The 18,862-nt window shown below is 37.9% G+C and overlaps 1 protein-coding gene across 12 annotated transcripts in view; it reads left to right on the top strand.

Moving 5' to 3' along the window:
- Nucleotides 1–18,862, top strand: part of LOC109025816 (uncharacterized) — a 514,558-nt gene that overhangs the window by 266,279 nt on the left and 229,417 nt on the right. For 5 of the 12 annotated variants that reach the window (XR_010129577.1, XM_055380150.1, XM_055380158.2 and 2 more), the window contains one exon: nucleotides 6,354–6,441. The exons of 2 other annotated variants lie outside the window; for them this stretch is intronic. Coding sequence is in view for 6 of the 10 variants with exons in the window: in XM_055380150.1 (XP_055236125.1) it covers nucleotides 6,354–6,441 (88 nt within the window). In the remaining 4 variants the exon portion in view is untranslated. Of the gene's footprint in view, nucleotides 1–843; nucleotides 971–6,353; nucleotides 6,442–7,190; nucleotides 7,251–18,862 lie in introns of all 12 variants that reach the window. 5 more of the 12 variants (XR_010129567.1, XR_010129568.1, XR_010129576.1 and 2 more) reach the window with 2 other exon arrangements.

Below are 18,862 nucleotides of genomic sequence, written 5' to 3' on the forward strand. Positions count from 1 at the left end.
ACAGGTATTTCAGTCTGTTCAGAAAAGGCAGTTGCACAAAGATGTGAACTCAAGAGTCAGGGGTGGAGAGGCCTGCATTGCAGGGTGCACTGGGCCATGACAGCAGTTTACATCCTCACATTCATTGTGGAGCCATCACATATATGATGAACTGTGGGCCACAGCACCTGTCTTCTAGTCATGGTTGCACCATTACTTACCTACAGGACTCCACAAGTTTCTAAAACCTCTGAGCTTCAATTTCTTTATTATTAAAAAATGGTTGCACTCCATCGTTTCTCAAGTCCCTTTCTTCTTTAATAGCTATGATGATACTGAATGTGGTATGTCTTCATGGTAGATGCCAATAAAAGGAAAAGTTAAACTGAAATGAGGAGAGGAGGAGGGAAGCAACTATTCTTTTATCGAAAAAACATATCGCGTATTATGCATAATGATAGGGGAATAAAGAAAATAATAGGGCAATTACTTTTCTTAGTGAACAAACGTTTGCAGTTTTTAAGTTTATTCCTGAGTAAAATAAAGAAGTAAAATTCCAGGACTTCTTTTATAGGCTTTATGCATGACATGAAACTCTTTTAGAAATTTGATGATTTAGTTTGCCTTTCCTTGGGGATTTTTTTTTTTTAAGATCAAGACTGTTATTGATATTAATCCATTACTGGACATTTTTATTCAAAGGTTTAAAAAGTATACTGAAGCATTATCTGGGGTAGACTTGTTTTTAGGAGAAAACATAAACACGGAGAAACCATAATCCTGGTGTAATGTAGGAATCTAATTGAGACTAATGAGGCAACATTAAATTTAATGTATGATGCATTTTATATGTCTCACCATTAGAGCTGCAGCAAGCTGTTCGTCAGAGTCATCTTTGGTGACTATCTGCCTACAGGCATTCCTTTGCACTCTGGGTGTAGCCCTCAGTGCTGGGCTTACAAAGAAGACAACACAAAAGCAACCATGAAAAGTAAGTAGAGTTGCAGTCATTTACTGGCGAACTCAGCTGGCCAATAAACCCAAACATGTTTATGCAGCAGAAAAGTTTCTCTTAGATTACAAAGCCTGGCTTTTGAATTTAGGGACACCAAGGCTGATAGTCAGTGACCAAAGAAATTAGTCCCATTGAGAAGAGAAACAGGACAGAGCAAGTAGCAGAGAGATGAACAGGAGATGATGGCTTTACTGGATTACTAAAAAGATTTAGGGCCATTATGATGAGGAGGAATTAGGGAAGACCTGAAGAAATAAAACTCATACTGGAATTTGTAACAGAGTTTAGCTGATGTGCGTATAGGCACAAGAAAAGAGGAACTGGTCACTAGGAATCAGGAATTAAGAAAGCTACACATGACATGATAAACCTCTGCAATGATATCTACCACAACAAATTACAACAGTTAATGTTTATTGTGGGTTTTGTGTGTGCTATCAGTGATTTAGAGACTCAATGCTTACTATCTCACTTAGTCCTTAAAATAACCCCATGAGGTAATTGAGATTATTATCCCCATTTCACATGAAAGAAACGGAAGCACAGAAAGATAAACTAAGCAGTTGCACAGTTAGCCAGCGGTACAGTAGAATTAGAACACAGAAATCTGAATTGCAGCTAGCACCCCTAAGACTAGAGAGATGGGCTTATATTTTCTCAGGAGTCTGAGAGGCTGTGAATCCACATGGACTAAAATCAGACCTATACCCTATGTTGCAAAAATGACAACTGCTTTGCTTATTTTAAATTTTAAAATTAATGATGGGTTGATAGGTGCAGCAAACCACCATGGCACACGTTTACCTATATAACAAGCCTGCACGTCATGCACATGTATCCCGGAACGTAAAATAAGATAAAAATTTAAATTAAATGTCTATTGTGATTTGGTGCTTTAAATAGAAACCTGAAGTCCTCTGAGCTTGGGTCATGCTGCCCCAAAACTTTTATAAATGGCTTCTAAAATTACAACCTTTCTAGATGTGGAATGTTCCTGCTTTAAAGAGTGATGTGATGGTTCATCCTTGCTAATTATTTCTGTTTGTTGACATACACGCTTTGTGCAAAGTTTCTGAAAGTTTGAATTCACAGTCTCCTGGATCTTGCTGTTCCTAGGAGACAGTGATTCAGATTTGATGGTTCAGGGAGAGGACAAGCCATGTATGTCCATAGGAGGCCACCGCCAAAACTCACTCATTCACGAACTAAATAACTCACTCATGAACTAAATAACTCACTCACTAACTAACTCGAGTTCAGCATTGCGGGAATTATAGGGTTGGCACCCAAAGGAGGAAGAGAAAACACTTCTTGTTGCTTTCAATCATTCCTTGTCTATATGCTTTATTTTTCTCTTGCCTTAGTCTAGTCACAAAAACTACAACTTTGAATTAGTAAGGAGCAGAGCTGTGAGTTAAACCTATGCAGTGTGGCTTACGGTACCCACATTCTTAACTACTCACTCTAGTGCCTGTGAACCTGAGAGAGTTACTTTCTTTTGGTAAACTTCAAAAAAATTCCATCTCAATTGCTTCGGCAGCTATTAACCTGAAACTTTCTTACATGCAAGGCAAGTTGAAAAATGTGGTTAGCTTTAAGGTAAAGGGATCTTTTCAGGACAAAACTACACATTGATGGAGTTCTAGGTCACAGTTTTCAATGATATGCATATATACAGATACGATCCAACCCTTAAGTGGCGGTGAATTATGGATTAGCTCAAGCATGTGCAATTCTATTTAAGATCTATAACAAAAGATCTTTTCTTTATGACTTATGTAGCTGGAGGCATTTGCACACTGTATTGAGACAGTGTGGAATCAGTTGGTCCAAATCAGTTGGTCAATTCACTTTGAGCATGCTAATGCAGAACTAGAAAGATGCACCACTTTGCTTAAAAAAACACAATGTCTAAAGCATCTCTTGACAATTAGGGGTGGGTTACCTGCCTGCCCTTTCAAAGCAGTGCTTACGTAAGTGACTGTCCAGTGATTATACAAAGGTTTCTTAGATGACATCTATCTCCCTCCTTTCTTGGATTGATAATTTCATTAAAAACCATTCTACTATTGTCATTTTGCTATCTCCACTTTAATGTGGTCTGTGGTGTTCATTAGATCCAGCATGTTAATGGCATCAGCTGGGTTTAGGTTTGATTGCAGCTGAACCTCACCCTTGCTAATCACTTAGCTAACATATGCCAATATCATGGTACCTAATGACTCCTTCAGCAGAGACTCCTTTGTATTCCTGTATCTGCCCCTCTAAAAGACCAGAGTAACATTGATTTTCCGTGTGAACTGCAGGATGGGGAGAGTACCAATGGCTTTCTCTCTTTTGGATAACAACATGTGTACTGGGTTCAGAATCTTTTAGCTTGGTTGGCCTTTTTCAGGGATCCTTTTAAATCTCTTCCTTTTCCTTAATGAGGTTGTCACATGCGGCAAAAATCACGGGCTTGCAAGTCCAAAAGAGGAGAGACTTTTACATTTTGCTGCTTAATTTGTGAATCCATTTCTAGGCCTTAAAGTGGAATATCTCAGAGTAATCTTCGTTTGCTTTCTGCAATCTCATTGTTCCCTGGGGACACAGAGTGAGTCCAAGAGCCAGTGGGAAAACATTGCAGATCTACTGAGAACAGTACACTGCTCTTTCGAATCGTTGGTATTCTGAGATAATTTTGAGTTTTATATCTTGTTTTTGGTTTCCTTTGATATCTGAGACCCGAATAAAAGGCACTGTTCGATCTCTTTCTTTCTCCCTTTTCCCCAAATGTCATTACAGAGGGAAAGATGAGGGCCTAATATTGAGGGGCTGCTGGCTTGGGGAGTGTGGGGGAACAGCAGAATGTGATGGCAGAGAGTAATTCTGCTTCAGGGAGGATACTGCCCAATTTTTTAAACTTAATAGGATTAGTCATGGGAACTATTTTTAGCAGAAGTTCAACTTTATCCATGTATTTTAATGTGGGAAAATTGTGTCCTTTTCCCTCTGCTAATGTTTGATGTATTCCAGCCCTCCTGTGAGCGTGTTTGAGTATCTTAGGGGATCTGGAGTGGAGGAGAACTTCCTCTCGGATTCTCTCTGTTTTCTTTCGTGAAAATGACATTCCAAAGCTGTTTCACTTTCTGACAGGAAATGGAGCCTTGCCAAAAATGATTAAAGTCCAAGAAAGCATAACAGTTCCAAAGCTACAGCAGTTCTTTAGGAGTCCTGAGTTTGACATTGTGTCAAACAAATGTGAAATATTGTTTAATAAATTTGAATAATACAGAGATAGGAAAAAATCATTCTTGGCTTATAGCAGTAGTGGTTTGTATTAAGTATGGAAAAGACTACCTACATCTAATAAGTTGAAATACATATGTAAATATACTTGTGTAAGGTTAACTCAGCTTATGACTTTATTCCACTGTATACCAGTTATATGTGTGAGACAAAAGTCTTATTTGAAATACATGTAAGTTTAAAAATATGTGTGTTTCTCGAATGTTGAAGGTAAACAACCTCTGGTTATGTGATCTAACCCATTCATAATAGATTACTATTTTTAAATATTTCACAATGAATTCAATAAATTCATCAATAAAGTCACTTAGACCCAAATAGTTTTATTTAAAAGGGTGAAACAATAATTGAAAACTTTAGTCAATACTGAAATCATAAGCTTAAAAGGCTTTTTATATGAAAAGAGTCTCAATTATTTCGCTGACAAACCCAGTTAAGTTGTTTTTATTTTTCCACCAGAGAATTATGCATTTATGTAGATAATTATGTACCCTTCAGCAAAATAAAACTGGACAAGAAAAAAATCTCTCTCCAATCAATAAAATATAGCACTTCTCTGAAAAAAAATCTTTGTGTGAAACACTTTTAAAATTTTGTTTTTAAAACACCTTTAAAAATTATTTAAACAAACCAATTTCATCACTCATTTCTCTCACTTTTTTGGTCTATATTTGGAATATATGTTTTTAGTACAAGAAGTTCAATCTTTTTTGTATTCACTGACATTTGATGAATACCACAATTCATGACCACTTTTTAGACAAGTTAAATTGATTAGAGAAGTCATTCAATGTCACTGAGTACCATTTGTCACTTCATAAACAGCTACAATCTGCTGCCTACAAATGCAGAGAGACCGCCAAATAAATCACATCAAATGGTGGGAGTAGATGCTATCCCTTCATCGGTAATTGGTACAGCCCTCTCCTGTCACATTTGTTCATTCTTGTGATTCTGGTGTGGATTGACACTGACACAGACCGGGCAGCCACTGTCTCAGACGATAGAGAGTCTGTGCTTTGGTGATGTACATGCTAATAGATACCCATCAGAATATTACATTAACATCACCAATGTATCAAACGTACAACTTAACCATCTAGATATCTGATGAGATGCCCATATAGACCTATTCTAACAGGAGATAAGCTCTGTGGCTTTGAAAAGAAATTGATAGATGCCAAAGGAAACACACGATTAACAGATATGCAAGAAAACAAACAAGCGTAGTTTGCATGTCTGTTTCATTGGACAAAATTGTCAAGCTCTAAAGTTTAATTTCAGTCACATTTTTATAAAATATGATAAATATATACACTGTGGTTTTGCTAATTTCAGAACATCTTTCATTTTAAGAATTATTTTTATTTCCATATCGAACAAAAATGGCACTGTTACAGTTAACACTTGATATTATCTTCTAGATTGAAGCTTTAATGAAAATCTGCTTTCTTAGGGTCAGGACTCTTTCACCCTGCATATTTGTGTTTGTGAACGTGTGTGTGTTTACACAGGTTTCCGTATATATTATACCATATGCCACACTAACATTAAAAATTAACATAAATTAATGAAGACAATATACTTCCATAATGTCAAATCTTTAAACACTGTAGACTCCAGGGAAATGGAAACGGACTTCAGTTGTTGCTGAAACATCTCTAATATATTGTATTCCACTCTGCAGAGATAATGGCCATGTCTACATGACAAACTGCAAAATTCAGTATCATATCAGATCTAGATTTTTTAATGGATTTTTTACTAGTTGCCAGAAATTTTGCATATATTATCTCATTCAACTTTTGCAGCAAGTGAGAGAGGTGGGTATTTTATTCCCAATTCATAGATGAGGAAATAAGGCACCAAGAAGATAAATGATGTGCACAGTATCACCCAGAAAGAAAAAGAACTAAGATCCTGAGCTCAGGACTGTCTGGCTCTAAACCCCTTTATGTTATGATATGTTCTCAAAACAAATATTTGAGAAGTGAACACAAGAATAATGACAACCAAGCCAATAATAGGTCCTCTGAAAATGTTTCCCCTTCTCTGAAATATGGTATTACAGGATCTTGGAAGCAGAGGGGTCTGCAGAAGTGCTTGCAACACTTTCAGCCTCAACCAACATCAGAGACAAAAATCCTTTCTGGAATGAGGTGAGTAGGCATGGGACTGTTGGAGGGGCACATGAAGATTCTATTCACCACAGGTACACAAACAAGTCAGTCATGGAGATGAAAGGTTCAAATCTTACTATTTAGCCAAAATCTACCATAATTTTTTGACCTTTGTGTCAGTCCATTCTCATGCTGCTATAAGGGCATACCCAAACTGGGTAATTCATAAAGGAAAGAAGTTTAATTGACTCACAGTTCCGCAGGGCTAGGGAGGCCTTAGGAAACTTATAATCATGGTAGAAAGGGAAGCAAACACATCCTTCTTCACGTGATGTCAGCAAGGAGAAGAATGAGTACTCAGTGAAGGGGGACGTCCCTGATAAAACCATCAGATCTCCTGAGAACTAACTCACTATTATGAGAACAGGATGGGGGAAAACGCCCTGATTCTATTATCTCCACCTGGTCCCTTCCATGACCTGTCGGGATTATGGGGACTACAATTCAAGATGAGATTTGGGTGGGGACACAGCCAAACCATATCACCTTCTATAAAGAAAATAAGCCCTAGGAAAAAATGCAGGAATATTTCTTTTACTGATGAATGGAACTTATAAACAACATTTAGAAGAACTTTTCAAAGAGTCTGCTACACCCTTCTTGGGATCTTATTCCCTAGAAAAAGTCGGATACAACTGGGGATATGGAGATGTGCAAAGCATTAGAAACAAGTGACTGCAACTTTTTCCAAAAGATTCATAAATAGTAAATGACATTTTTTTCTGTAGGTTGACTCATTTAAGTTCTACCTGATATGTGTTTGTTAACATGGAGTATGCTTTAAAAAGGTACAGTAAACCTATTGTTCTTTCCTGTTAGATAGTTAAAAGGAAACATACATGAATTCATTTGAAAATAGGTTTAGGTAAATACATGGCACAAAGTAATTCTAGTTATTTGATCTAAGTTATGAAAAATGGTATGCTCCTACTGACAACACAGAATTGACCAATATCCAAAGCAGGCAGCTTTCATGGGACTGTGCTCATTGTCAACAAATGTTGGGAAAAGGTCAATGGTTAATTAAATAATCCATCACCTCAGGATAGAGAGTAGTTCTCAACTCTGACAATCAGTGACAGAAATATTAAAAGGTCAAAATATGAGTTACAATATATTCTTGTTTGTTATTATGTATTATAAAGATGTGGCTCGATGCAAGAAGTAGAGGATACCAAAGGTTCACATCATTCTAGAAACAGGCTTCCAAATAAATGCATTTTGGATTATTTACTGGTATGAACAGCGTGAATTCCTCTGGAGCCATAGGCTTCTTTTGATTTGCACACTTTTTGAATAATATGCTTATGGACAAAGAACGTTTTGTCTCCATACTTGAGAAACCACGAGATGAGGGTGGAGTGGGGGTTCAGGGGAGAAGCTTCTTTTTTTGAGAATTGCTTTCCCTGGGGTCTGGTGATTTCAAGTTGCTATTTGCACTGTAAAAGAAGGTCTTTGCAAACGTGGTAGCTTTCAACTGCTGAGTGTACTTTCTTCTTATACTGTATAACTCTATCATTCTCAGAGCATAGTAACATCTCCAGTTTCCTTACATCAAGTCCAGAATAACCCTTCTGTGAATTAAAAGTGCCATGCAAACTTGATATATTGATTTGACCTAATTTCCTTTTCCCAGCATTGGTTTATTCATTATGCTTTCCAGACTTTAGCTTTTGTTTTGTTTTTTATTCAATGGGAATTATTATTTAATTTGGGCTGCCTTATCTAGCAAAAATTCTTTCTCTATTACCCTCCCTCATTCCTTCTTCCTGCCCCAGAGTGCCGGTGATTCATTCTGAGTTTTTCAGTCTCAAGTGGAAGCATTTTTTTTCTTCTGTGCTATAGGTTGACTAAAAGAAATACCACTCACTTTGGGCTTCCTACTCTCCTTTCTCTTTTACCTTTTGGGTCCAAAATATGGAACACAGTCAATGAAAAGAGGTGGCCCAGAATAACTGCTTTCCAGGAAGCCATAAATCATGTGTGATTAAAGTAATTGGCAACAATAGAAAGAAAACATGTTCCTGCTTTGACTCTTTCATTTGCACATGAGAGGAAGCTGGTCACCAGTTGAGATCACCATAGGTTTATGAGAGACAATGCTTTATTTGAATAGAAAAATGAAGCCTCTTACTTGTCCCTTGAGAATGTGGGGCTCAGCAAGTGATATTATATGGCCGCGTCACCCTGCTGAAATGTTCATTTATATGGCTTCTAAACGAGGGGTGCTTCGCCAGGGACTTTGACCCATGACTGTGCACATAGCTTTACCCCCTTGCCGTCTGGGTGATTGTGGCTATTTCCAATATGGGCAAGTGTTATATGATTATTTTATCTCTTACTGTAAAGCGTTTTGAGAGCCTTTGTATGAGAGGCAATATAAAAATAAATTGAATTGAACTATGGCTTCACCTCCTCACTTTTTAGTGCAGAAACCTTTAGAGCAAAAAGTGCAGAGCTGTGACAAAGGACAAGATTAAGACGATGTCAGGAAAATGGTTAGCTCTGGAGAGCCCTGACCCTGCAGGAGGAGTTTGAGACAGAGAGAGACAGAGAGAGACAGACAGAGAGAGAGAGAGAGTGAGAGAGTGTGTTTGTGTGTTTGTCACACTTTGGCTATGTGTTATTTAATGTCTCTGCACAACTAGAGAAAATCACATTTGTATTTTTATTAAGTTAGTCATTTTGAATCATAAGAGACACAGAATCTACCTGAAGCTAATGCATTTCTACTAAGACAAGGCTTGTTAATTATACAAATATATCTTTTACATAACATATTACGGTGCATTAAAAGCTGCCTGGTTAGTCTCTGAAGGGCCAAGGTCGGAACCACATCATCTAACTTTCAGAATCGACAACTGTAATAATTTTTCTTTTAAAATAAAATAATCTTGGCTTAGGGTAATAGGTTTTTCCTGCAGAAATATGATTTTGTGTTTTATGACACTGCATCAATACATTATTTTAATAAATGGCTCTTGGTTCACCAGAAGTGCTGTATTTTGACAATATCAGCCAACCTTTTCATTTGTTTAAGCAGGAAAAGTAGGGTGCCAAAATAAAGCTACTCCAGAAGAACATCTCAAGAATGTTTATGAAAACTGTTACAGCTACATTTATTAGAGTTAAAGCATAGTTCTAATTTGTCATGCAGAATTCCAGGGAAGTGAGTAATATCTATATTTCTCTAAATGCCAGTGTTTCATATTTTGAGGTAACAATTTTGCTTGTAAATATGAAACTAGCAACATAGACTGCAATGTGACAAAATATATCAGAGATTCGTCATTATCTGGCAATAGTTGTTGGATGTGTTTGCTGCCATGCCACGAGGTTTCTTAGGAAAGTAAGTTGGGGAATGGAAAGATTTATCACCCCAAGTTATCTGACAATAGGCTTAATTTTAAAACATTATTCAAATTATAATATTTCCCAGTGGTTAGGTCTTTGGGGGATGGCTTCCCCCACCCACTCCTCACAACCCAGAGCCTTCTCTAGCCTTCCTTGTTCCTGTCTCCATGGAGGCATTCTGAGACTCTGTAGCATTTTCATCCATGGAAGTTCAGGCTGATTTCAAGATTGTAACCACACTGACTGTTAAATTACCAAAATACAGAGAGAAAATCTCTTCCTGTACCCGGAGTCTTGCTTACAACATTGCAAGGGTGCTTTCCTCTGTAGATTTGTTGTTTATTACTCCTTTTTATCTAAAGCTCTCATCAATATTTTTGCATAGTGAGTCAGATTCTCCCAGGTATCCTGGGGATACATGGGAACATTATTATCTCCAGGCAGTAAATGGTCCCTCTGGGGCCTGAAACAATGAATACCCCTTCAAAGGTGCTTATTATCTTAGGATGGCATGGAGACACTAACAGTCATGCATTTATGTGTCCATTCTGCTTTGTGGAACAATATGCTCTGGTTCAGAGAAGGGATGCTTCCCCACCCCAGAAAAAGGACAACAGATGAGTGTGTGTATATAATAGAATATATATATATATATATATATGCATTTCTTTTTCAAGTGACTCATTTTTATACAGAATGCAGTTTAAACACAGAAGCAGGCAAAGAGCTCAGGAATGAGATGAGACGGGGGAGCGGCGTATTTTGCAATTTACTAAGTTATAGGTCCTAACACAGCATTTGTATTTCCTCCCCCAGAATTGTATTTATTTCCTCTGTAGACCATGACTCCATTTCTTTTTTTTTTTTTTTTTTTGAGACAGAGTTCTTGCTCTGTCGCCCAGACTAGGGTGCAGTGGTGCGAACTCTGCTCACTGCAACCTCTGCTTCCCAGGTTCAAGCGATTCTCCTGCATCAACCTCCCAAATAGCTGGGATTACGCATCACCACACCTGGCTAATTTTTGTGTTTTTAGTAGAGACAGAGTTTCACCGTGTTAGCCAGGATGGTCTCGAGCTCCTGACCTTGTGATCCGCCTGCCTTGGCCTCCCAAAGTGCTGGTATTACAGGTGAGAGCCACCGCACCCGGCCCATGACTCCATTTCTAAATGCATTGATCCACAGGTAAAGTTATAGTCTGAGGCTTTGCTCTATCACCTTTGTTCTCTTTCCTCCTCCTCTGCACTCACCCAGTGACTTCCTACTACCATGCTCACACCTCCTAGGTACCAGGCACATGACCATTTACTTTTGCTCAAATATGCCAGGTGTTTTCATGCCTTTGGGTCTCTGTTCATGCTGATCTTTAGGACTGAAATCACTTTAATCATCTCCGAGTATTGAAAACTCACTCATCTTCAAGTCTTTCCCCATTCAAAGTAGCAGAAATGAGCCTCAGGTTTCCATTTGCAAAATGGGAAATATATAATATCCCCTTCCTACAGTGGCTATGACAATAAAATGAAAGTGTGTGTTTGACACTGTCTAGTAAAATGTCCTGGTGTTCTTTTAATAAATCACTGCTTCCCTGAGAACCGGGAGCACTTTGTACTTAAAATGCTTTTCCTCCGCTTACACAGACAGATGGAAATATCTTTTTCTATCCCTTGTAGGCCTCGAGGAAACACTAGCATTATTTATCTATAAGTAAATAATACTTATATATTTGAGCATATAGACCTGTGGGAACTTAGTAAATATTTGATAAAATGTTCAGTGTCACAACTATCCCAAATGTTCCAGTGTATATTCTTGGGCAATTTAAATCAGTACCAATTGAACTTGAAGTTAGTCCAAGTCACTAAGTTTGTTCTTACCCCAATGACAGTTCTTTGAACAGACTCTGACGGAGAGGCATGGTATATGACATACACCTGTGCAATTTTTTGTTGCTGCATGATTTTCTCACAGCAACACAGCTCAATGATGAATTGTTGTATGCCTAGAAATGGAACTTCACTTACAGGGTCTTCTGGTATTGTGGGCCCCACCTTTACTGCTTCATTTGTGGCAGTCTTTGAGCTGGTCTGACTATATTTTCAGATAGCAGTGCCATGAGCAAAAGGTTAAAGCTGCATAGTGTGAGTGGCCCTTTACTTCAAATAGCTTCCCTGCATGTAATAATTACGACACAGAGGAAGAAGGCAGCAATTAAAACAGGTCACTTTAGTATTGCCACATGGCAGCTGGCTGAGCATAACATGATATGCACACACGCACAAGACTTCCAGAGGTGTAGTGGGCTCCTTTAACAGAATTTCAAGACTGGTCAGGATAACTGTCTTTGCTCATTAATGGAGCCATCTGATCCATTCACAAAGATGAGGCCCAGAGACTCAGGTTTTTCTCCATGTTACTTAAGCATCCTGTGTGATATCAACTGACCAGCTGGTGGAACACAAAAAACAAAACAAAACAAAAAAAAGATTTCTGTCTTTCAAAAATCTGTCTAAAAACACCTCTTGATTTGTTTTCTAAATTTTGCATATTTATAAACACCCTTGTTCTTCCCCCCTCAGGGGAGCTGACTTCTTCAAAATGTGTGTGGAAAGCTCAATTTTTGTATTGGCAGCTTCATGTCCAGCCCAAAAACCACATCCCACAAACCATTGAGAGAGGCAGGATAACCCTCAGGATGCCGTCTTTAGATTGAGATCACCTGGCTCTGAAAAAGCCTGCTCTGGACCTAGTCATTTTAGGTTTAAACCTTGCGAAACTCAGTTTCCCCAAATTGCACATACCCGTATCTCTCACCTCTGCCGATCAAACCCACAAATTTAAAAAGGGTTTGAAGGAAGGAAAAGACCACCAAATCCTTCCAAAGATCCATGGGAGTGAGTCTTTCTTTTCTTTCTTTCTTTCCTTCTTTCTTTCTTTCTTTCTTTCTTTCTTTCTTTCTTTCCTCCCTCCTTTCCTTTCCTTTCTTTCCTTCCTTCCTTCCTTTCTTTCTTTCCTTCCTTCCTTCCTTCCTTCTTTCCTTCTTTCCTTTCCTTTCCTTTCCCTTCCTTTCCTTTCCTTTTCCTTCCTTCCTTCCCTCCTTCCTTCCTTCCTTCCTTCCTTCCTCCTTTCCTTCCTTCTTTCTTTTTTCTTTCTCTCTCTCTCTTTCTTTCTTTCTTTCTTTTCTTTCTTTCTCTCTTTTCTTTCTTTCTTTCTTTCAAAATAAAACAAAACAAACATTGAATTACAGTTAGATTCCCAGGCCAGGGGTTTTCAAGTTCTCACATGTCTCAATGAAAGTCAGACTAATTAGTATAAATCGGACTTTTGTAATATAGATACCCAAGTATGATGAGTTATATTATGATAGATTTCAGTGAGTCAGATACACTCTATTCAATGGTATGTTTAAGAAAAAAATAAACATGCTTCATTTCTTCATTAGAGGATGCTTATTTATAGTGCAATATATATCTACCTCCACTGTAACATTAAGGTTTTGACTGCTTTTTAACTATAAAATTTGATATTGTTGTGGCAGCTGCACTATTCAAATGATAGCTGTAGTACAGCTGTTATCAGTGAGGGAAATTTATAGCTTCCTTACACAGATAAAGATATGTGCATATTTACTTTTAGTTTTACTGCTGGTGTCCTATATTTTAATGACACGAGGTGAGATAAAAGAATATTATAATAAAGAAGTTCTTTAATTCTGCAAATACAAACTCCACACTTCATATGAAACCCTGTTGTAACTTTCTATAAATTCCCAGTCTTTTCCTTCAGTGAAACAACCTATATCCATAAAGATCTTATATCCCATAAGTTTCCAAAGTTTGTTTTTGGCATTTCTTTTACATCAAAGGCTGGATAGAAGAAAAAGGGAAGGAGAAGGAGAGAAAAAAGTGGAGAGAGAAAGAGGGAAATGAGTGAGTAACCTAAAAGCAGTTACAACAGTTTTTAAATTTTGGTACCTAATTCCTCAAGGAGGTTAGTTGATTTGAAATTTTAGATTCAACTTCAAGTCAGTTTGGAAGCATACAGCTTGCCATTCAGTAGACAGTAAAGAAAAGGAGCAGAAAGTTGAAAACATTGTTTTCTCCAACTGACTATGTCTCTTGTTCTGTGTCTTAATATTGTCTTGAACCAATAACCTCATGACAGATGGGCAGAATCAAGAGCTCTTGGCAGTTTGGATCAGATCTGATAAGCATTCAGGTCTGTTTGGTATTGAAACAGAGTTGGAAATCACATGAAGACAGGCGTTCTCAGAAAAGTCCCATTACTGGGTATTTTCTGAAGGGTTGAAAGTATTGCTAGAAGAGTCTTTGGAGTATCTGGGGTTTCATGATTGATATCAGGCAATACATAGGTGCCCAGTGCACTTTCAAAAGTATTAATCACACTCTTTAAAACAGAGGAAAGTTTGATCTGTTCTTTCATTATCTCAAAGCCCAGAACTATCGCATATACTCATACCCTCCTCTCAGTTTTTTGTTCAGACTTGTGGCTTTAAAATGCATTATTTCTATTTACATACGAATAAACCTGTGAACTTAGCAAACACAAGTGCCCTATAGCATATGGGGTTTAAGGGAACATATCTAAATCTCCCAATTACCAGATAAGTGTTTTACAGCTCTCAAAATTTCATCACATACATATTAGAAAATAAACTGGCAATTCAAAAGTTATTCAGTAAGCAGATCAGGTAATTTTACCTGTATTTATAGAAAATGAAAGCAGAAATCCTCATTGTCTGTTCCTTCTATGGCTCAGTAATTGGATGGAAGCTTTGTTAGTATTTTAAGCTAATTTAATGTAGTAGGGATTGACTTTTGCACTAGAGTCTTATCTAGTTATTGTTCTTCATTCTTCAGTCATATGCAAACCACATTTCTACTAAATATGTATCAAACTGCAACTTCTAAAAAGTTCATAGGTGTCTTCTTAATAAAGTCCAAATTGCTGCCTTTCTGAATTAGACAGACAGTTCTGGTATATGAATTATCGTTCCTGTAATAATTGCCTGAAACTGAGTAACACATGGAGACCATCTTCAGTAAATATAGAAATATCTGAGTTTGCTAAATAGTCTTTGCACTGTTTCATGATAAAGCTATGCCAGTCAATTAATTCAGCTCTCAGGGATGTGAACACACAGTACAGCATATACTGAAACGAGGGAACTGGGATCTGCAACTTAGAACAAATTAGACATCTTTAGGAGTCAAGCAGATATTCAATTGCCATCTTATTTCTCCATGCAATAAATGTCTTGGTTTAAAAATATTTATCAAGAATATGAATAAAACTTCAAGATAAGTATTTTTTACCACCCCAAACCCCACCATCTTGCTTCACCATTCCCTGCTTCCCACCAATACGGCCTGGCAACCTGTGTCGAAGGTTTTTTTTTTTTTTGTTTTTGAGACAGAGTCTCGCTCTGTCACCCAGGCTGGAGTGCGGTGACATGATCTCTGCTCACCACAAGCTCCGCCTCCCGGGTTCACACCATTCTCCTGCCTCAGCCTCCCTAGTAGCTGGGACCCGCCACCAAGCCTGGCTAATTTTTGTATTTTTAGTAGAGACAGGGTTTCATCATGTTAACCAGGATGGTCTCAATCTCCTGACCTCGTGATCCGCCCGCCTCGGCCTCCCAAAGGGGTTTTTGGTTTTAGTTACTATTTTACCAGAGTCCATTTTAAAGACTATGGACATATGGGTTCTATTTTCAGGTGTTTTCTAAATAAATTTTCAGTGTGTATGTGTGCTTATGGTAATTTAGTTTTCTTGTTTATGTGAAAAAACCCTATAAAAATGCAGAATATCACACATTTCTATCCCAAATTTTAATACCAAACATTAGAACTGACAGCACTTATCAAAAGTATGAAATTTTCCTTAGAGTAATACAGATGAGAAAACTTCTGGTGAAGAAAAAATCACCACATGAATAAGATCATAAATATATTTAAATTATTTTTGTCAGGTGCTTAACTGTATTTCATCCTAAAATGAGTCCTGTCAATGGATTAAAAGTAATGACATCTTTGCTGTTATAAATCCAACATGAAACATATAATCATGTAGGTTTATTTAGAATTTGAGTGCTAATTTATTTGCTTTTATTTTTATTTATTTGTTTATTTTTTTGAGATGGAGTTTTGCTTTTGTTGCCTAGGCTGGAGTGGCACGATCTCAGCTCACTGCAACCTCTGCCTCCTGGGTTCAAGCGATTCTCCCACATCAGCCTCTCGAGTAGCTGGGATTACAGGCATGCGCCACCACGCCCAGCTAGTTTTGTATTTTTAGTAGAAATGGGGTTTCTCCATGCTGGTCAGGCTGGTCTCAAACTCCTGACCTCAGGTGATCTGCCCGCGTCAGCCTCCCAAAGTGCTGGGGTAATAGGTGTGAGCCACCGTGCTCGGCCTTGTTTTTATTTTCTAGAAATTCTACTGCCTAAAGTTCTGCAAGTACTTGATTGATTGATTGATTTCAATGTAATCTATACTTTCTCCACTCAGTTGGTTCAATCTTTTTTTTTTTCTTTTTTTTTTTTTTGAGACGGAGTCTCAATCTGTTGCCCAGTCTGGAGTGCAGTGGTGCAATCTTGGCTACTGCAACCTCCACCTCCTGGGTTCTAGCCATTCGCCTGTCTCAGCCTCCTGAGTAGCTGGGATTACAGGTGCCCACCACCATGCCTGGCTAATTTTTGTATTTTTAGTAGAGACATGGTTTCACCATGTTGGCCAGACTGGTTTGGAACACCTGACCTCAGGCAATCTGCCTGCCTCAACCTTCCAAAGTGCTGGGGTTACAGGCATGAGCCACTATGCCCGGCCAATCATTTTTAATTGGATCATCTGATCACTGGCTATTTATTAACTGCAACTTGAGTAAACTTGCATTTATCCAATTTCAATGTTTGAAGGAGTTTGTAAATGGTCTCCATATAAAGGAGGCAGGAAAAGTTGAAGGACTGACATTTTTTCAAATGCATTTTCAGTTACAGTGAGCTGTCTCTTTTCTCACAAAGAATGGCTGCATTATTCTTTGCTTCCAGGTTGTGACTGCATTTGAGGATGAGTCAGTGGGGAGTGGTGGTGTGAAAAGATCATTGAGAAACCCTGGTTCTCTCCTGGGAATTTGAAAGCATCATAGTATGCAATTCCTACAGCAAGCCTAGAAAATAGTAGAATTGGGCATGCTGGGTAACTAAAGATTAGAGAAGCTAGGTAATTTTATGTGTTGCTATCTAGCTTATAAGATACACAGTGAAAATTCAGGAGCTACCAGAGATTCATTGAGACTTTAGAGAAATGCTCTCTGGCAGACAGATGTCAGCCACAAATACAAGCGAGCCAAATATGTAATGTTAAGTTTTCTGTCACATTCAAAAGAGTAAAGGGAATCAGGTGAAATTAAATTTGATACTATACTTTATTGAATATACCTACTTTTAATTTCAACATATAAGAATAAAAATTATTAATGAGATAATTTCTATTATTTTTTCATGCTAAGTCTTCATAGTTCAGTGTGTATTTTCACTTATAGCATATCTTGGTTTCGAGCCAGTCACATGTCAAGTGCTCAATGTGGCTAGTGGCCCTCGTATCAGACAGCATAACATTAGAGTACTTGAGAGGCCAAAAGTAGCACAGATAGTATTGTTATTGATTGACTAGTGATCATTGTACTAAATAGCCAAGAATTCCAGAGAAAAATGGACCTACTGGCATAGGCATTCCCTTTGGGCTATGTGGTGAAGGGCTGGTCTTATTAGGGAAGAAAATAAGTGTTCTAAGGGAACATGCTACTTAAACAAATCGGAGCAAGGTAAGCACAGAAAGAGTATACAAGTTTGCTGGCTGCTGGTGCTTGGGAGACATAGTTTCCCAGCTTCATAATCTTATTAATGTATTCAACAAACATTGTTAAGTGTTATTGTGTCTGAACTGTACTATATACTGGAAATAAAAATATAGTGCCTGTCTAGCCCATTGGCCCAAGAGACCTGTCTCCTAGTCCATAATGTACCATCATGCACATTCAGAGATAGAATGACAAGTTCCTATAAAACTGGAAATCAACAACTATTCTTTGGGACTGATAGACCATACCAGCTATACAAGCTAGCTTTATTCCAGAGATACTACATATACATATGTTACATGTATATATCACATACATACACACACACACACACACACACACACACACACACACACACACACACACAGCATTCAATTCAGCAAGGAAAAGAAAAACAGTAAAAATATTGACCAGGACCACTTGGCTTCCATGGCTGGGGAGATTTCAGACACCGAGAAGAGGGACTGACAGTAAAATATGTTCACACTTGTGGAGGATATAGGTATTTTATGGCTAGTGTAATTAATTAGTAACTCTGCATATAATTTAACCATAGTGGTTTTTAACTTCTCTTCCAATAATTTGTTTTTGAAGGCTTTCCTCACCAATAAAATGAAATAATATGCACCTACCTCCTAGGGTTGCTGTAAAAATAAATGAATTTAGAGCACACCTCTGGTGTCTAACAGCCAGGGTTCAAACCCTGGATCTGCCTCTTATTCTCTATCTCATTTGGGTCAAGTTACTGGGGGTTCAAATCCTGAATCTGCCTCTTATTCTCTATGTTATTTGGGTCAAGTTACTGGCCCTCTGTGTTCTTGAGTTACATCTACTATGAAACGAGGATAATGATGCTTCTTACTCACAGGTTTTAGTGAGGATTAAATTAATGGATATTTTCAGAGGGATTAGAACATTGCCTAGCTCTTAGTTTCAATGGATATTAGTTATTATCATTAAAGTTACCTGGGGGAACTTTTAAATAATACACACCTTAACTCTTTCTTATATCTCCTGAATTAGCCCCTCAGGAACCTCTAGTGTTTGTGAAGTTCCTCAGGAAATCTGAGGACAAGTAAGTTTGGAAATGACACTGAGGGATGGGGAAACAGGACTGCTGATGAAGCTGACCATCCTCAAGGTGAGCTGTCAATCATAACAGCAGTGACTC

This window comes from Gorilla gorilla, chromosome 11 (assembly GCF_029281585.2).
Source record: "Gorilla gorilla gorilla isolate KB3781 chromosome 11, NHGRI_mGorGor1-v2.1_pri, whole genome shotgun sequence".
NCBI classification, from domain to species: domain Eukaryota; kingdom Metazoa; phylum Chordata; class Mammalia; order Primates; family Hominidae; genus Gorilla; species Gorilla gorilla.